Source organism: Bos grunniens, chromosome 18, assembly GCF_055505025.1.
Source record: "Bos grunniens cultivar Pamir isolate PY7600 chromosome 18, Bosgru_T2T1.0, whole genome shotgun sequence".
Taxonomy (NCBI): domain Eukaryota; kingdom Metazoa; phylum Chordata; class Mammalia; order Artiodactyla; family Bovidae; genus Bos; species Bos grunniens.
The window spans coordinates 66282811-66297668 of record NC_141182.1 but is presented as its reverse complement, the minus strand read 5'-3'; the positions used below and the strand labels follow the sequence as shown (position 1 = coordinate 66297668).

General features: G+C 61.4%; 3 protein-coding genes across 6 annotated transcripts; 2 read left to right on the top strand and 1 right to left on the bottom strand.

Annotated features, from left to right (window-relative positions):
- Positions 1-135: 135 nt before the first annotated feature.
- Positions 136-3342, top strand: UBE2M (ubiquitin conjugating enzyme E2 M). Of its 2 annotated transcripts, none has more exons than XM_086355094.1 (6): positions 136-779; positions 1884-1978; positions 2096-2134; positions 2247-2350; positions 2655-2718; positions 2820-3342. In XM_086355094.1, exons 1-6 carry the CDS (start codon positions 671-673, stop codon positions 2958-2960), a joined length of 552 nt encoding a protein of 183 aa, XP_086211220.1. In that variant the 5' UTR covers positions 136-670; the 3' UTR covers positions 2961-3342. The 2 variants fall into 2 exon arrangements, with proteins under 2 accessions (XP_086211220.1, XP_086211222.1); XM_086355096.1 differs by having other exon boundaries at positions 534-779; positions 2600-2718.
- A 597-nt stretch (positions 3343-3939) lies between these two features.
- CHMP2A (charged multivesicular body protein 2A) lies at positions 3940-6636 on the top strand. 3 transcript variants are annotated; one of them, XM_086355091.1, is made up of 7 exons: positions 3940-4063; positions 4544-4603; positions 4769-4982; positions 5796-5975; positions 6046-6176; positions 6256-6317; positions 6429-6636. In XM_086355091.1, exons 3-7 carry the CDS (start codon positions 4815-4817, stop codon positions 6554-6556), a joined length of 669 nt encoding a protein of 222 aa, XP_086211217.1. In that variant the 5' UTR covers positions 3940-4063; positions 4544-4603; positions 4769-4814; the 3' UTR covers positions 6557-6636. The 3 variants fall into 3 exon arrangements, with proteins under 3 accessions (XP_086211217.1, XP_086211216.1, XP_086211218.1); XM_086355090.1 differs by lacking the exon at positions 4544-4603; XM_086355092.1 differs by lacking the exon at positions 4544-4603 and having other exon boundaries at positions 3940-4095; positions 4803-4982.
- Positions 6637-7168: 532 nt separating this feature from the next.
- On the bottom strand, positions 7169-13485 carry TRIM28 (tripartite motif containing 28). The gene is made up of 17 exons (XM_086354971.1): positions 12846-13485; positions 12401-12513; positions 12058-12190; positions 10284-10419; positions 10090-10206; positions 9893-10007; positions 9585-9731; positions 9369-9483; positions 9184-9290; positions 9059-9095; positions 8932-8977; positions 8597-8849; positions 8188-8507; positions 7987-8110; positions 7820-7906; positions 7604-7741; positions 7169-7518 (listed from the first exon to the last, which is right to left on the bottom strand). Exons 1-17 carry the CDS (start codon positions 13192-13194, stop codon positions 7342-7344), a joined length of 2514 nt encoding a protein of 837 aa, XP_086211097.1. The 5' UTR covers positions 13195-13485; the 3' UTR covers positions 7169-7341.
- Positions 13486-14858: the final 1373 nt, after the last annotated feature.

The window sequence follows — 14858 nt, the reverse complement described above, 5'->3', positions numbered from 1 at the left end:
GCCCGGCCTGCACGAACGGAAATACCCGAACCAAGCCGAAGGAGCCCGATCCCCAAGTCCCAGCCCGGAGCAACGTGGGGCGGTGGCGGCGGCTGCGCAAGCGCATAGCGCAGGCCGGGCGGGAAGAGCCGAAGCAGGCAGGCGACGGAAATAGCCGAAGCGGTGGGGCGCCCGAGGCCGTTGCGGACCTCCGCGCCGAAGCCGCTGCTGCCACGGAAGCCGGCCCTCCTATCTAGTACACGGCCACCGCAGCCCCCGCCTCCCCGTTCCGCCTCGAGCCGCAGCGCCCTCGCGAAGAGAGAGAGTGACCAGGCTCAGGGACACGGCCTGAGGACCCCGAGTCCGCAGCCGAGCCTGAGGACGCCGGAGCGGACGGCCGGGAGGAGGGAGCGGCGGGTGGGGGCGGGGCCGAGTGAGCCCGAGAACAGCCGAGCGGGCCCGAACGCCGCCGAGCGGGCCCGAGGCGCCGGGCCAGGCCAGAGCCGACTACGGGAGCCGACGCGGGCCGCGCGGTGGGCGCGGAGCAGCGCGGCAGGCCCGGCGGGCGGCGGCAGCAGCCAAAGAGGCCGCGGCGGCGGGTCCGAGTGGCGGAGGCGGCGCGGGCGGCGGCGGGGGGCCGGGTGGCCGGGGTCCCGGGCCCCGCAGCGGCGGCAGCGGCGGCGGCGGCAGGATGATCAAGCTGTTCTCGCTGAAGCAGCAGAAGAAGGAGGAGGAGTCGGCGGGCGGCACCAAGGGCAGCAGCAAGAAGGCGTCGGCGGCGCAGCTGCGGATCCAGAAGGGTAAGGGGAGTCGGGGGATGGGAGTGGAGGTCGGAGGTCAGAGCCTGGCTCGGGGTGATACGGGAGTCAGGTGTGGAGTAATGCGGCTGCCAGGGGTCAAAGGTGTCAGAAACGGGGAGGCCGCGGATGTGGGGATCGGAGACCAGGGCCTGGGGGCCGAGGGGCCGGGGGTGGGGTTACAATATAGTCACCAAAGTGGTCGGAGGTAGGGGGACCGAGCAGGGGGCACTGAGCGTATTCGGAAAGCTAGGCGTCTGATACTAGGGACCGAGAATCTGAGGGTGGCAGCGGAAGGGGGAGACGGGAACCTGGGCGACAGGAAGAGGAGATATGGACAGTGGGGCCGAGGATTGACGATCGGGGTGGGAGATTTAATGTATTAACGCTAGAGTCACTGGGAATCAGAGTCAGGCCTGATGAAGTGGGTTCTGGGGCCTGGATGTCGTGGGTCTGGGGCAGTCACATGTCAGTTTGGGGTGACAGGAGGAGGGAGGGATACTGGGTGCCGGGGATTATAGAGACAGGAGTAGGGTTGGGTTCAGACCACCCTGCTAGAGATGCTGGAAATCTTAGGCTCAGAATAGTATAGGGTAGGAGGCTTGGGAACTCACAGATCTGGAGGTCAGATGGGAGGATCCTGAGTTTAGGATGACAAGCAGAGAGGAGTGTATGGACAGTGGGGGCCAGGGATTGGGGGTGGTGGTGATTTAGGGTGAGGAAGGGGAATAAGATCCTTGCATCTGGGCAGACAAGTAGAGACTCCTCTAGAAAGCGGAGGTCATGGTCAGGATGCTGTGTTTGGGGTAGTCAGAGTCTCTTGGGGGGCACATAGGAGTGGGAACATGTATGACTGTGGATTCAGAAGAGTTGGAGCTTACCCTGGGCCAGGAGTTCAAGCATGTCTGCAATGTTCCATAGATACGGAAGAGTCTATCTGGAGACGCGAAGCAGGAGGAGCAGGGAGAGGGTGGGGGATGTGGCCCACTGCCCAGGACAGAACCGGGGTCCTGGGAGAGGCTGTGGAGGCTCTGCTGGCACCTGCTCTGAGCACCCCCTCTCTCTCCCTTTCCCGGCCTGTTTCCCTTTTCTGCTGTGAAAACCCAGACATAAACGAGCTGAATCTGCCCAAGACGTGTGACATCAGTTTCTCAGATCCAGACGACCTCCTCAACTTCAAGCTGGTTATCTGTCCTGATGAGGTGAGGGCACGCTTAACTGGATTCTCAGGCACGGCAGGTGACACCACCTCAAGTTGGCTGGTTAACCTGCCAGGCCTTGCAGAGTGGGGTTCTGACTCCTCTCCTCTTCCTTCACAGGGCTTCTACAAGAGCGGGAAGTTTGTGTTCAGTTTTAAGGTGAGTCTCAGGTGGGCAGGGGTGGCTCCCTGGGCTGAGGAAGCAACAGCTGAGGCCCCAGCCAGGCACTGCTGTGCACCTATCCACCTGCCCTCTCTTCTCCTGGAGCCAGGTGGGCCAGGGTTACCCGCATGACCCCCCCAAGGTGAAGTGTGAGACGATGGTTTATCACCCCAACATTGACCTCGAGGGCAACGTCTGCCTCAACATCCTCAGGTGAGGGCGCTGGCCCTCCACTACGCTGCCCAGCCCTGCCTGCCAGGCCCCCTTCGTGACCTTGCACTATACCAGTCTCTTTCCCTTCGCTCCTCCTTGTGGTCTGTGTGTCCCTGTCTCGTCAGCTCTGCATTTTCTTCCTCATGGCTTGACCTTGGCTTTCTGGCCTGTGCTTCTCTGCACCCTCCCGCTAGCATTTCCCGACTGTGCTGTCCCATGCCCTGGGCCTGACCTGTCTGGTCCCAGCAGGGCCTGTGGTGGCTGCCCGCTCACCAGCCCCTATCATGATGCTCTCTGCCCACAGAGAGGACTGGAAGCCAGTCCTTACGATAAACTCCATAATTTATGGCTTGCAGTATCTCTTCTTGGTGAGTAGGGGTCGGGGTGGGAGGGCAGCTGGGGAAGGTTGGCCCTCTGCCTTCTGGGCTTGTTGATCTCCCGCCCCCCCGCCCCCCCATACCGGCCACAGGAGCCCAACCCTGAAGACCCACTGAACAAGGAAGCCGCCGAGGTCCTGCAGAACAACCGGAGGCTGTTTGAGCAGAATGTCCAGCGCTCCATGCGGGGTGGCTATATCGGCTCCACTTACTTCGAGCGCTGCCTGAAATAGGGCTGGCGCATACCCACCCCTGCCAGGGCCACCAGCCCCGGCGTCCCCTGCAGATATTTATTGGGGGCCACAGGTGGGGGGACATGGGGCGGCCGGTGGGGGAATCCCATGCCCTGGCCGGCCACCCCTCCCTGCTACCCGCTCCTAGTTTTTTTTTTTTTAAACCACCATGTGATTAAGGTCGGCGCTGCCTCCCCCGACCCGCTCAGCGATGGGAAATGAATTGGCTTGTGTAGCCCCCCGCTGGGTGCTGTCCAGCCCCACCCCTTCCTCTGAGCTCTGGGGTGGGTGGCCATGGGGATTTGGGTGGCTGGGGACCCGGCACCCCACCCCCTCCACCACTGGAGGTCCCACCAGGCTATTAAAGGGGAATGTTACTGCATGGCTTCCGCCTCTTCCTTTTGTGGGGTGGGAGGGGCAGATGATGGCCGCCAGAGCTCCTGCAGCAAGAGTGGTGGGAGTTGTGTGCTCACCGGTGGTATGAGGGGACTCCCCCCTCGGGCAGGGTGAGATGAATCCCACTCTGCGACAAGGGAGGGGCAGGATCCAGTGACCACTGGCTTCCCGGCCAGTGAGCCGGCACAGGGTCTAAGTCCGCACTGTCTGCTGTTCTGCCCTCCTGCCGGAGGAGGAAAACTGCCTGGTGCCACTGGGTACCTGAGGTTCGGAAACATCAGCGCGAGTTCTGGGTCCCTCGGATGAGCAGGGCTCTACAGTGGGTGACGTGGTGGGGTGCAGGACCACCGGGTGGCTGGAAGGAAGGCGCCCGAAAGGGCACCAAGCCCACGGGGCCAAGAGGGGACAGGGCTCCGCTCCCTTAAGCTGGACTTGAACCCGCGGAATGCCAAGCTTGCGGCAGCGAGACGGAGCTGCGGCGCATGCGCTTGTGGCCGGCACGTTCCGCGGCGCGTGCGCACGCGCGTTCTTGTCCCCGCCCAGTATTCCGGGCGCCGGCGGGGCGTGTGACGTCAGGTGGTTTAATCCGGAAACGGCGGTGACGGCCGAGGCGACAGAACCGAGGGGCTGTCGTTGGTGGGCGCTCCAGGGCTCTGAACGAGAGAAGCGTGACCCGGAAACGGAAGCGAGTCCCCATCCCAACTCCGGTGAGTCGCCCCTACTGGGGTGCGGGCCCTGGGTGGGCGCGTGGGCGGCGGCGTTCGAGGGCCTCGCCCCTCCCTGTGACCCTCCCTTATCCTCTGGGTCCCCATGCTGTTTTGCCTTCGGTGCTCAAGGCCCCGAAAGGCCCCCAAGAGTTTACTGGGTGGACAAGGCACCCCATCACCTAAAATCCCGCCCTCTGTACAGGGGTCCCCAACATCCCCCAGCCTTATTCTCCGCACCCAGATTCCCTCAGCATTTAAGCCCTCCGCCCTAAACTGAATGCCATCCACGCGCTGTCAGCTTCGGAGCCCCCACATCGACCCTGTCTGTAGCACTTGCGGCCTCCAGCTTCTCATGTTAGGGACCCTGTCAACTGGCCTTCCTTGGCGCTCCGGGTTCTGAGCCCCCTCTCCCCGCGCCCGTCCCCCTGCTGTATGTGTGGAACATGGTTATCTCCAGCCTAGGTCCATTGGACATTCTAGGGTCTCATCCTAGAGTCAGGAGGAGATTGCAGCCCAGGACCTCTGTAGGGGCACTGTGGGGTAAGAGGAGCTGGGGTGGCTGTGGCTCCCCAAGTTCCAGGCTCCACTCTTTCGCCTTTCCGTTCATTCGTTTTCTCCCGGATCACCCTTTTCCGTTTTGTGAGTCCTCGTCTGTCCCCGCCCATACACAATGTGACCCCAGCTGTGCCTCACACCACCCTGCAGCCAGGTTTCACGCTAGCCCCAGGCTTACTGGTAGGCTCCTGCTGCCATGGACCTGTTGTTTGGGCGGCGCAAGACGCCAGAGGAGCTGCTGCGGCAGAACCAGCGCGCCCTGAACCGGGCCATGCGAGAGCTGGACCGTGAGCGACAGAAGCTCGAGACCCAGGAGAAGAAAATCATCGCGGACATCAAGAAAATGGCCAAGCAGGGCCAGATGGTAAGCTTGATTGGGAACAAGCTGGGACTCTAGGCCAGGTGCCGTCACTTGGTCAGACCCTGGAGCTGCAGCAAAACAGGACGTGTGTTCTAGGGAAATGGAATGAAGGGTTCGGGTGGGGCTTTCCTTAGTTTCAGAGTCCAAAACTGCTGCCTCTGTGGAGTTGATATTAGAGCCTTGAGTAATTAAGAGAGCGACCCTGCGAAAAGCAAGTGTCAAGTGTGTCAGAACAGCACATGTTCGGTGAGGGAGTGATAGGGAAACTCAAAAGAGTGGTCCATGCCAGACCACTTAGAATCTTGGTTAACAGTGGGAGCTGAGGGCTGAGTTAGAAGTAGTTACTTCAATAGATGTGGTCTGGGATCCACTTGCCCTGAGGGCCCAACTAGGAAGAGATGGCTGAGTTTTGGCCTGAGCAGCTTGTTTGAGGAGGTGCCATTTCCTGGGATGGGCAAAGCAAGGAGGAGCTTTGGGGAGGAAGTCACAGCTGAGGTTGGATACATTTGTATGTAAATCAGGATTTGGTTCTTGCCTGTGAGGTGGAGGGGGAGATCTTTGGCCAGGATTGAAATTCAGGAATGGGTGTTGACTAGACATGGAAGAAAAAAGATTCCTGAAGGGTGGGCCCTGCTTTTCTTCTGGATTCATGGACAAGAGAGATGAGAAGCCTACAGAGGAATCTGTGCAGCGGTGACTTGAGACACATGGGGGTAGAGGGGAGCAGTGAGCACTGGGGCAGGTCCCCAGGAGCCCCTGAACGCCTCAGTGGGCACACCCCCAGGTCTCCCTTCCTGGCCTCTGTCCCCTCCTCAGGACGCGGTCCGGATCATGGCGAAAGACCTGGTGCGCACCAGGCGGTACGTCCGAAAGTTTGTGTTGATGCGGGCCAACATCCAGGCTGTGTCCCTCAAGATCCAGACACTCAAGTCTAACAACTCAATGGCACAAGCCATGAAGGGCGTCACCAAAGCCATGGGCACCATGAACAGACAGGTTCGCCTCTCCCCATCCCCACTCCCCGCTGCTGACATTGGGCCCAGACTCACCCTCCTCCCACTTTCAGCTGAAGTTGCCCCAGATCCAGAAGATCATGATGGAGTTTGAGCGGCAGGCAGAGATCATGGACATGAAGGAGGAGATGATGAACGACGCCATCGATGACGCCATGGGGGACGAGGACGATGAAGAGGAGAGGTTCAGAGACGGCTGGCAGGAGGGTGGGGAGGGATGCCTGGCTCTGCCCGATTCTCACGAGCATTCTCTCCTTATCTAGTGATGCTGTTGTAGCCCAGGTCCTGGACGAACTGGGGTTGAGCCTGACAGATGAGCTGTCAAGTGAGTGTTTACACCTTGGGCCGTGTTAACCCTGTGACCCAGCCACCACCTCCCTCTCCCTGCATTATTCCCTTCTGCATGGGCGCTCTTCCTAACCCCCACTCTTTGCAGACCTCCCTTCCACCGGAGGCTCCCTCAGCGTGGCTGCCGGTGGAAAGAAAGCAGAGGCTACAGCCTCTGCCCTGGTGGACGCAGACGCAGACCTGGAGGAGAGGCTCAAGAACCTTCGAAGGGACTGACTGCCCGTGCTGCCCCAGGGAGCCAGTGGATGGCCTAGCGTTTTCATTGTACCTTCTGTAATAAAAGAGGTTGGACACTAGTTCTGGGCCTGTGCGACTGGCCTGACGTGAGCAAGGCTGGGTTAGGAAGTCATTCAGGAGGCTTGGTAATGTGCCAGTCACTCAGGGTGTGGGATAGAGGGCTGGAATGGTTTCACCTGGGCAAGCCTACCAGGTCCTCAGGAGGTGACGGTGAGCTGCGAACACTGGCCCAGCACCCCTCCCGCCTCAGCCTCAAGGCTAGCACTCCCAAAGATGGTAGGTCCCCCCAGATCTCTTGCCTATACCCCAGGGATACAGTACCCAACTTTATTAGCCCAGTGGAAGTCTCAGCCCACCCAGCTCGCTGTGATACCCCATCTGGTTATAAGAAATGTTCTGCCCCAGTCCAGGGTGCAGCATGCACCTGGGGATTCCCCTGCCTGCCCACCATGTAACCCTCCCCAGACACCAGGTGGCTAAAGACACGTGCCCCGCCCCCGCCAAGGTGTTTGGCACGAGGGCTTCAGTGAGGGACTGATGGCAGGCAGACAGCAGGCCCAGGACCACTGTCCCCACCAACCAAGACCTGACTAATTGGTGAAGTTTTTATTAAATCCACAGAAGTAAAAACCATATCGTGAGGGACTGGGGTATGGGCCACCAAGGAGCGGGAGCCAGGCCACTGGAGAGAAGACAAAGGAGAGGGGAGGAGTGACAGGACAAAGAACAGAGCCAGGCTGGGCTGGCTCAGGGGCTGCCCAGCCTCAGGGGCCCTCACCAGGGCCAGTAGAGAGGTCCTGGGCACTCAGGCCAGCACCAGGCAGGCTCAGCGGCGGGGGCTCCACCAGCACAGCGGAGAACTTGGTGTCCCCGAAGGCCTCATTCATGCGGGTCTCAAAGAAGCGCTGTAGGCCAATGATGGACTGCACGTCGGCCTTGTCCTGCCAGGCAGATTACAATGGATGGGTCCTAGCTCTGCCCCCCAGCCTCCCCTCCTCCAACTCACCCCCATCCCCACAGGCTCACCTCCGTCAGCTTGTTGAACTGCTTGAACATGCGGCCCACATCCTGGGCAAACTCCTGGGGGGAGCTGTAGGGGGGTGACAGCTTCTCCTGGAGGCGGGCTCGGATAAGGGTCAAGTCCAGGGTGTCACCAGGCTGATCCTGCAGGCAGAGGCCACAGGCTGAAGGTGAGGCCGAAGAGCCCCTGGACCTCCCACCCTCCCAAGCCCCAGAACTCACTGGGGAGAAGGTGGAGTCAGTAGCCAGCTGGTGCAGAGGCCGGCAGGGCTCGTGGCAAAAGAGGGCCAGCAGGACGCGCTCACACTTCTGCAGACGACACAGACGTCAGAGTCAAAGGGGAGTTGGGGGCTGCAGGAAAACCCAGCATATGGGTGCCCCCCCCTCACCTGCTGGTTGGCTGGTGAGAGCTTGGCCACCACTCCGGTACTATCCCCCCCATCCAGGTTCAGGCTGCCATCCTCCTCCTTCAGGTCAGGCAGCACGTGGCAAAGAGAGCAGCTCCACTCCTCCCTGGAGGAAACAGAGAGGTGAGGGGCTGCACAGGACCTGGCCCAGCCCTCCACCCTGCAGACATCACAGCCTCGCACCCTGGCACATCCTGCAGGGCAGGCAGGTGGCAGTCCAGGTGGAAGCAGAATTCGCACTGGTTGCACATGACCAGGTCACCTGGCTTCTGGCAGACACGGCAGATGGTGGCACTGTCATCCAGGGAACCTGGGCCACCAGCTGGGACTGAGGTGCCCTCTGGAGCCACCACCTCCAGACCTGAGCTGGTGCTGCCACTGGGTGAAGCCAGGCGGGGACCCTCCGCACCAGGGCCCTCCCCCAGGGCCATCAACACAGGTTTGGTCTCCGGGCCCTCGGTGGCAGCTGGTGGAGCTCCAATGGCAGCCTCTGTTTCTTCCTCCTGCGAGGAGGCGAGGGGTGGTTTAGTGGAATGCTAGCTGGGACAGCAGACCTCCACTCTCCAGCCACAGTAGCTTGAAGCAGGCTCACCTTGACAATGGCCATTCCAGGCAGGGGAGGGGCCCCAGGGACCCCCGAGGGCGCAGTCCCAGGCTGGCCAGCAGCTGCGGCGGCAGCACCTCGCTCGATGACGATGAGGTTGTAATCCTCAGTGGTGTTGCCTGGGAAGACCTTAAAGACTGGTGGCTGGCTGTCAGCCGTGAGATCCAAGTCCAGGCGTTCGAGGCTCACCCGAGGCACCTTGCGCATGAGGCCACTCACCTCGCCGTCACCTGAGCGGGGTCTGTGGGTGTGGCTTGGCGTTGAGCACCCCTGTCCCCATGACCACCCTGTCCCTACATGCACCAAAGGACAATCACACTCACCGCTTCACCCCTGACACATGGGGCTCAGCACTCGAGTAAGGGTCATCTGCTCAGGACACAGAAAAAGACAGGTTGGATGAACCTAGAACATTGGATTTCTCCCACCTACCGGGCAGAAACCACTCACCTGATCCGAAGCCGTAGCCTTCCTGCACCTCCATAGGCTGTAGGAAAAGCAAGACAACCTCACCAGGCCGGCCCCCAGCGGGCCTCAGGCCCCTCTCCTCCCCCATGGCCCCCTCCCCTACTCACCTGGCTGCTGCCAGAGCCCTGCTTGCCCAAAGGCCCCGGAGCCCGAGGAGGGGCCATTGGTGCTGGGCCCGTGGAGTTGGTTCCAGGACGCTCTGCAACAATCTTGCCTGCAGCAAGGAGGTAAAACAGCTTAAGGCGCAGTTCCTGGGAGAGCAAGCTTCAGTGAGAGCCAGACAAACACCCACCAAAGGCCTCTGCACTCTTGGTCCAGGCGTTGAGGTCCCACTGAAATTTCATCTCGCCGTGGGGCTCCACGGGGTCCACGATCATCTTAAGGGCCCGGTGCAGCTGGAAGTAGATCTGGGGGAGGGCGGTACATGAGCAGAGGCAGAGAACAGCATTCCAGGGCCTTGGGAGGTGCTGACCCAGAACCCACCACCTGGGTGCCCACCAGCACACACCAGCTTCTTGGAGAGCAGCAGAGCCGTGTTGTTATCACTCTCCAGAGCCCAAGAGGCAAAGCGTAAGATGTGTTCCTGGTGCTTCTGGATCTTGGTCATGGTCCAGTGCTGCCGTTCCAGGCGCTCCTGCTGCCCCTCTGTTACCTTCTGCAGGTTGAGAGCAGGAGAGGTCAGGGAGGAAACGGCACTAGAACCTCTCCCCCCACCCAAGGATGGCATCAGCGGCCAGCAGAGGGAGCCAAACCCCCAGGACGCCGCTACCAGAGCTAGGGCGAGCTGTCAGCAGACAAGCACCACACAGGAAGTACCTGGGCGTCGTTGACCAGCACACGGCCCCGCTTGTTCAGTTCCTTCATTATCTGCAGGATGGCCATCTTAACGTCCACTTGCACGCGCTTCTGTACGTCGGACACCTGGCGGATCCTGGGGGGTGGAGGGTGAGATCAGGGCCAGTCAGGCAGGTGCTCACCCCAGGACCTCCCCCATCACTCTGGCCTCCACTTACGAGCTGCGAACCTCCTTGGTGTTCTTCTGCAGTGTTGCATGCTTGTCCCCGAGGCGCTTCACCAATGAGGCCAGGAGCTTGCGCTGGTTTCTCACTGCATCCTCCAGGAACTGGTACCTGAGGACAGACAGAGGTGGGCCCGGGCGCCCAGCATGGGAATGGGCAGCACCCACCCACCATGCCTCAGGACTCACTGGTGGTCTTTGTGGGCGTTGAGCTGGCAATCCCGGCAGGTGAGGGTGTCGCAGCTCTCGCAGAACAGCACAAGGGGCTCGTGCTTGTGCACATTGCAATACACAGTGCGCTCACCGTCCCTCGACTTGGCCGGCCCTGAGGAATGGGGTCTATGAAGCAGGAGCTGGTCCTCACCACCTCAACTCAAGGAGCAGACAGACCGGGGCCTCACATCGTGTCTGTCCTGCAGCCCTGGCTTAGCTGCTAAAAAACGCAGAGGGCCTACAGCAGTGGACAGGGAAGGGCCCAAATCCTTGCTCTGAACACCCTCTGCCCTAATCTTGACCAAGAGATCCGCACTCCCGCTCTTTCAGCTTCTGGGAATGACAACTTAAAAGTGTAAGGACGATGGCCTCTGACGACCACCCCACTGCTGCCTCCACTGAAAACTCCTCCAAGCAGACACTCAAGAGAGCTTCTCCGCCTCTGCAGCCCCCACTGCTGGGCTCCCTTTCTCCTCCATTCAAAAGACTCTGCCACAGGGGAGGGGACTCTGGCAACCATGGCATCCGGACACACGCAAGAGTTTTCTGGCTCAGACAGAAACCAAACGAGGACCTAAAGACATGTCAGGTACCTTTTCCTCCTGAGCCACGCCTGGAGACCTCTTCTCTCTTCTCTGGTAAAAGGAGACCACACCATCTTAACAACCCACAAGGAGCCTCGCAAAGCCTTCTCAGGCTGGACAAAGTTGATGTCAGACCAGGACCCTCTGAGAGGGGTCAGGCCTCCCACACAGGGAAAAGGGTCTGAAAGTGCTCAAAGCAACAGCCCCCAAAGACTAATACACCACAGTGACCCCCACCGCTTCCCAGAATCTGCTGCCATTAGATAACTGCTTGGGAACAGCCAGCCCCTTCCTCCCCAATCAAGTCTCAATGCTACACTGACCCAGCCTGAGACATAAAAACATCAAAATACAGATAAGGCAAATCTCAGTGCCCCCAATTCAGAGCCCTCCTGCACCCTGATCTTTGCTTAGAACCCAGGATCCCCTTGGAGACCCCTGCCCTTCCCTCCTGGCTCCTCATGACTCACAGCAACGACCTCCATCTGGATTTTCCCATCAAAACTGTCCTCTGGGCTGCAAGAGCCACAGCATGACTACCAAAACACCATTCACGGGCAGTTCTGGATAAAAAACCAAGCCCAAGCCCCTCTCCGAAGAACAGCCACCACGTTCACAGAAAAGTCTGAAGAAAGATATCTAGTTAAGACTTTGAAACATCTGCGATCTAACAATAAGAACATTTACAGCACTCACTGGTCAGTGCCAGTCTGAGGACACTCATGGCTTATGAGGACACAAGGCCCAAAGACCTCACTTTTCCTACGGAGCCTTAAACCACATTCCAGGGAATCTCAGGCCTAGGAGATCCCTCACACCATTCCCCAACAGCCTGCATTTCCCTATCGGTACATGTGATCCCTCCACCTCTGGAGGAATATCCCCTGCCTGGGGATTCCCTGAAGTGCTTCCTCAAAGCCTTGATACACCCTCTACTGCAGCATGAGATCCCCTGTGCACTCCACACATTTCCTGCCTGTGGCTTTTCCCCTTCTATCCGGAGGGGCAGAGGCAGCCTCCCCCTTTTTGAATTCCGCCCTCAGGCCTTTCACTTGGTACCCCCTCAGAAATTCCCTGACACTCCACTGCCATCTGCAACCAGCATCAAAAGCAGCTGGACAAACATATAGGGGAAGAATCAAGGCAGCCCCCTCCGTGTTGCATACCAGTGGAGCGCACGGTGTGGTCCTTGGTGTACTTCACCCGCTGGTGCGCCTCCACACACGTCTCACAGAGCGGCTCAGAGCACTCCACACAATAACTGGTGGCTGGGGCATTATCCTCACAGCTAGTGCAGCACTGCTGAGCAAAGGCAGAGTCAGAGGAGACAGCACCACCAGACACATCTGCATTCAGACCCAGAAAATACAACCTGGTAAGATGATGCCTTTACTTAGCCTAAACAACCTGCTAAAGCCGTAGTAAAGCCTGGAGCTAGTACTATGCTCTGCGCTGCAGATTCCTACCCACGTCCAGAGGCCTTCCAGGGATTGCTTGGGCAACACATACCTGATTAGCATCCTGGGAATCCGTGGCGGCCTTACCGCCACAGTCTCGCATGAAATAATTCTCCACGATATCTTTGGAGAAACATTGCTGCTTACATACTGGACAGTCCACCACTGTGAAGAACAGAGGAAAACAAGATCACCGCATTTTCACATCCAGAGTGCGATACCATCCTCCACAGGGACCAACTTCCACCCCATGCTAGGCCAACCCTCCGCTCCGGGAGAAGCAATCAAACCCTTCCTTGGCCTAACTTGAAACAGTCGCCCCATCCGAATACGAGACCCACAGCCCGCACCCGTTTTGGCCACTGTCCGGTCCCGACCCTCTCACCCAGATGACCCCTGCCATTGTGACGCTGGGGACCGACCCCCAATACCCGAGCCACCTCCGAACCTTGGCTGCAGGGCGGGGGAGGGGCCGCCCCTGGTCCGACCTCACTCACCAGAACCGTCGCCCGCTGCACCTCCATCCCCCGAGCTGTTGGCGGCTGCAGGCGCCGGGGGTCCGAGGCAGGCGCTGCAGGCCGAGTGCAGGCAAGGTAGCAGGCGCGGCTCCCTCTCCGGCCGCAGGCGCTCCCGACACACGCCGCAGTGCTCCAACAGTTCCAGCGCCTCGCCGCCGCCCCCCGCGGGTGACGACGCCGAGGCGGATGCCGCCGCCGAGCCCGACGCGGAGCCCGCGGCCGAGGAGGCGGCGGCGCGCTTCTCGGCGCCCGCCGAGCCCTCACTCGGGCCGGGGCTGCCGGAGGCGGCCGCCGCCGCCGCCGAGGCCGCCGCAGCCGAAGCCGCCATTCACACGCCGCCGGGGGCGCCCAAGGAGGGAGGAGGGGCGCGGGGCCCGCCACGCAGGCGCAGACGCGTTCGCAGCCAACGGCTGGGCCGCTGCAGCCGCGAGGCCTAGCGCCGCCAGGCAAAGCCTGGGGCGCCGCCCGCTGCGCGCGGGGCGCTACCGAGGCTCACCCGGCCGCTGCCCGCTCTCCCGCCGCCGCCGCCGCCGCCTGCGCCGCCGCCTCAGCGGCTGCTCAGATCAGCGCCACACGGCACGCGCACAACCGCTCGCCCGCGCGCCCGCTCGCAGAAAGAGCCACTGTCGGGGGGCGGGACAGAAATAACTGGCGCCGACGCCGTCGCGCACGCGCGTTGAGCACCTCGAGCCGGGAGGCGGGGCCGGAGCGCGCGAGGCCGCTAGTACGCACGCGCAGCCCCGGGCCCCTCCCAGCCCCGCCACCACCCCTCGCACCGCCTCTCCTGAGGCAGGGGCCGGGCAACTGTGTCTCCACCGCCTAAGCCTGACCCGTGGGCCGGGCGCGTGCCCGCTACTGTAGTGCCCGCTTCAGGCTGCTTGCTGCGCAGGCGCGCACGTGGTCGGCCCCCGCCTGGGTCCCCGCCTCTCGGGCGGTCGGGAGAGGTCGCCAGCAGCTACGTCACCAGGCGCTCTCAGGAGGGGGCGGGGTCGAGACCTAGCGGAGATGCTGGCCCGGGCGGAGGGGCCAAGCGTCCCCACCCCGTGGCCGGGCCGCTTACTGGCGTTCTAACCTTTTTATTGTTTAACGTGAGAAACACTGAAACCTAAGTCAGCTAGCTCCCAAGGGGCTCAGAGCAGCGAAACTGAAATTCCGCCTGGCCCCCAAGGCCCCTGGCCACCTTTTAGCCAGCCAGCCACTGCGCTGGCTTTGACACTCTTCGGGTGGGCGGACTGAAGAGGGGAGCGGAGTCTGTGGGGAGGTCCATCCGAGGATGGAGGCAGGATCTGTAGGGCGGGTAAGCCTGCCTCAGCCGGGAGCAGGATCTGCGTGGGAGGCGGGTATGCCTGTCTGAGGAAGCAGTGTCTGGGAGAGTTCTGTCAGGTGGGGGAAGCTAGGCCTGGAGGAGGAATCTTAGTTGAGACAAACATGGTCTTTCTGTGAGAATCCTGTCAGAAGCGGAGTCTGGGCGGAGAATCCTGTGGGTGGGGCGGAATCTGTGGGGGAAGAAGGGCCCTGTCGGCCCGCGCGGGCAAGGGAGCAGGGACTGCGGCTGGAGCTGGGGGAGGAGGGGTCCTGAGAGGAAAGCAAGGTCGTCGGGAGGGCATCTGTCTGGAGTCACCGGGCAGAGAAAACCAGAGGCACGGGCGCCCTGGAGCTGTGCGTGGGGTGGGCCTCCGTCCCTGCGCGGGGCTCCCGGCCCTGCGGCCTCCAGTCCGGCAGGAGGCTCGGTGGCTACTCTGCGAGGACTCAGAGAACCTAAAGGGCCGTCACGTCCGGCGTCCAGACCCGACTCTGCCTGGCGCGGGCTCCACCGATCCCCAAAAAGCTCCAGGGAAGCGGGGCGCGGCCTCCCCAAACCGACTCCCCAGGAGCCCGCACGCGGAGGCGGTGCTCGAGATGCCTCCGGCGCGGCCCGGCCGCCGGGATCTTTGGCCCCCGCAGAGCCTGGGGGCCGCGGGGCTTTGTCTCGACGCCGGCCTTTGTTTCGGC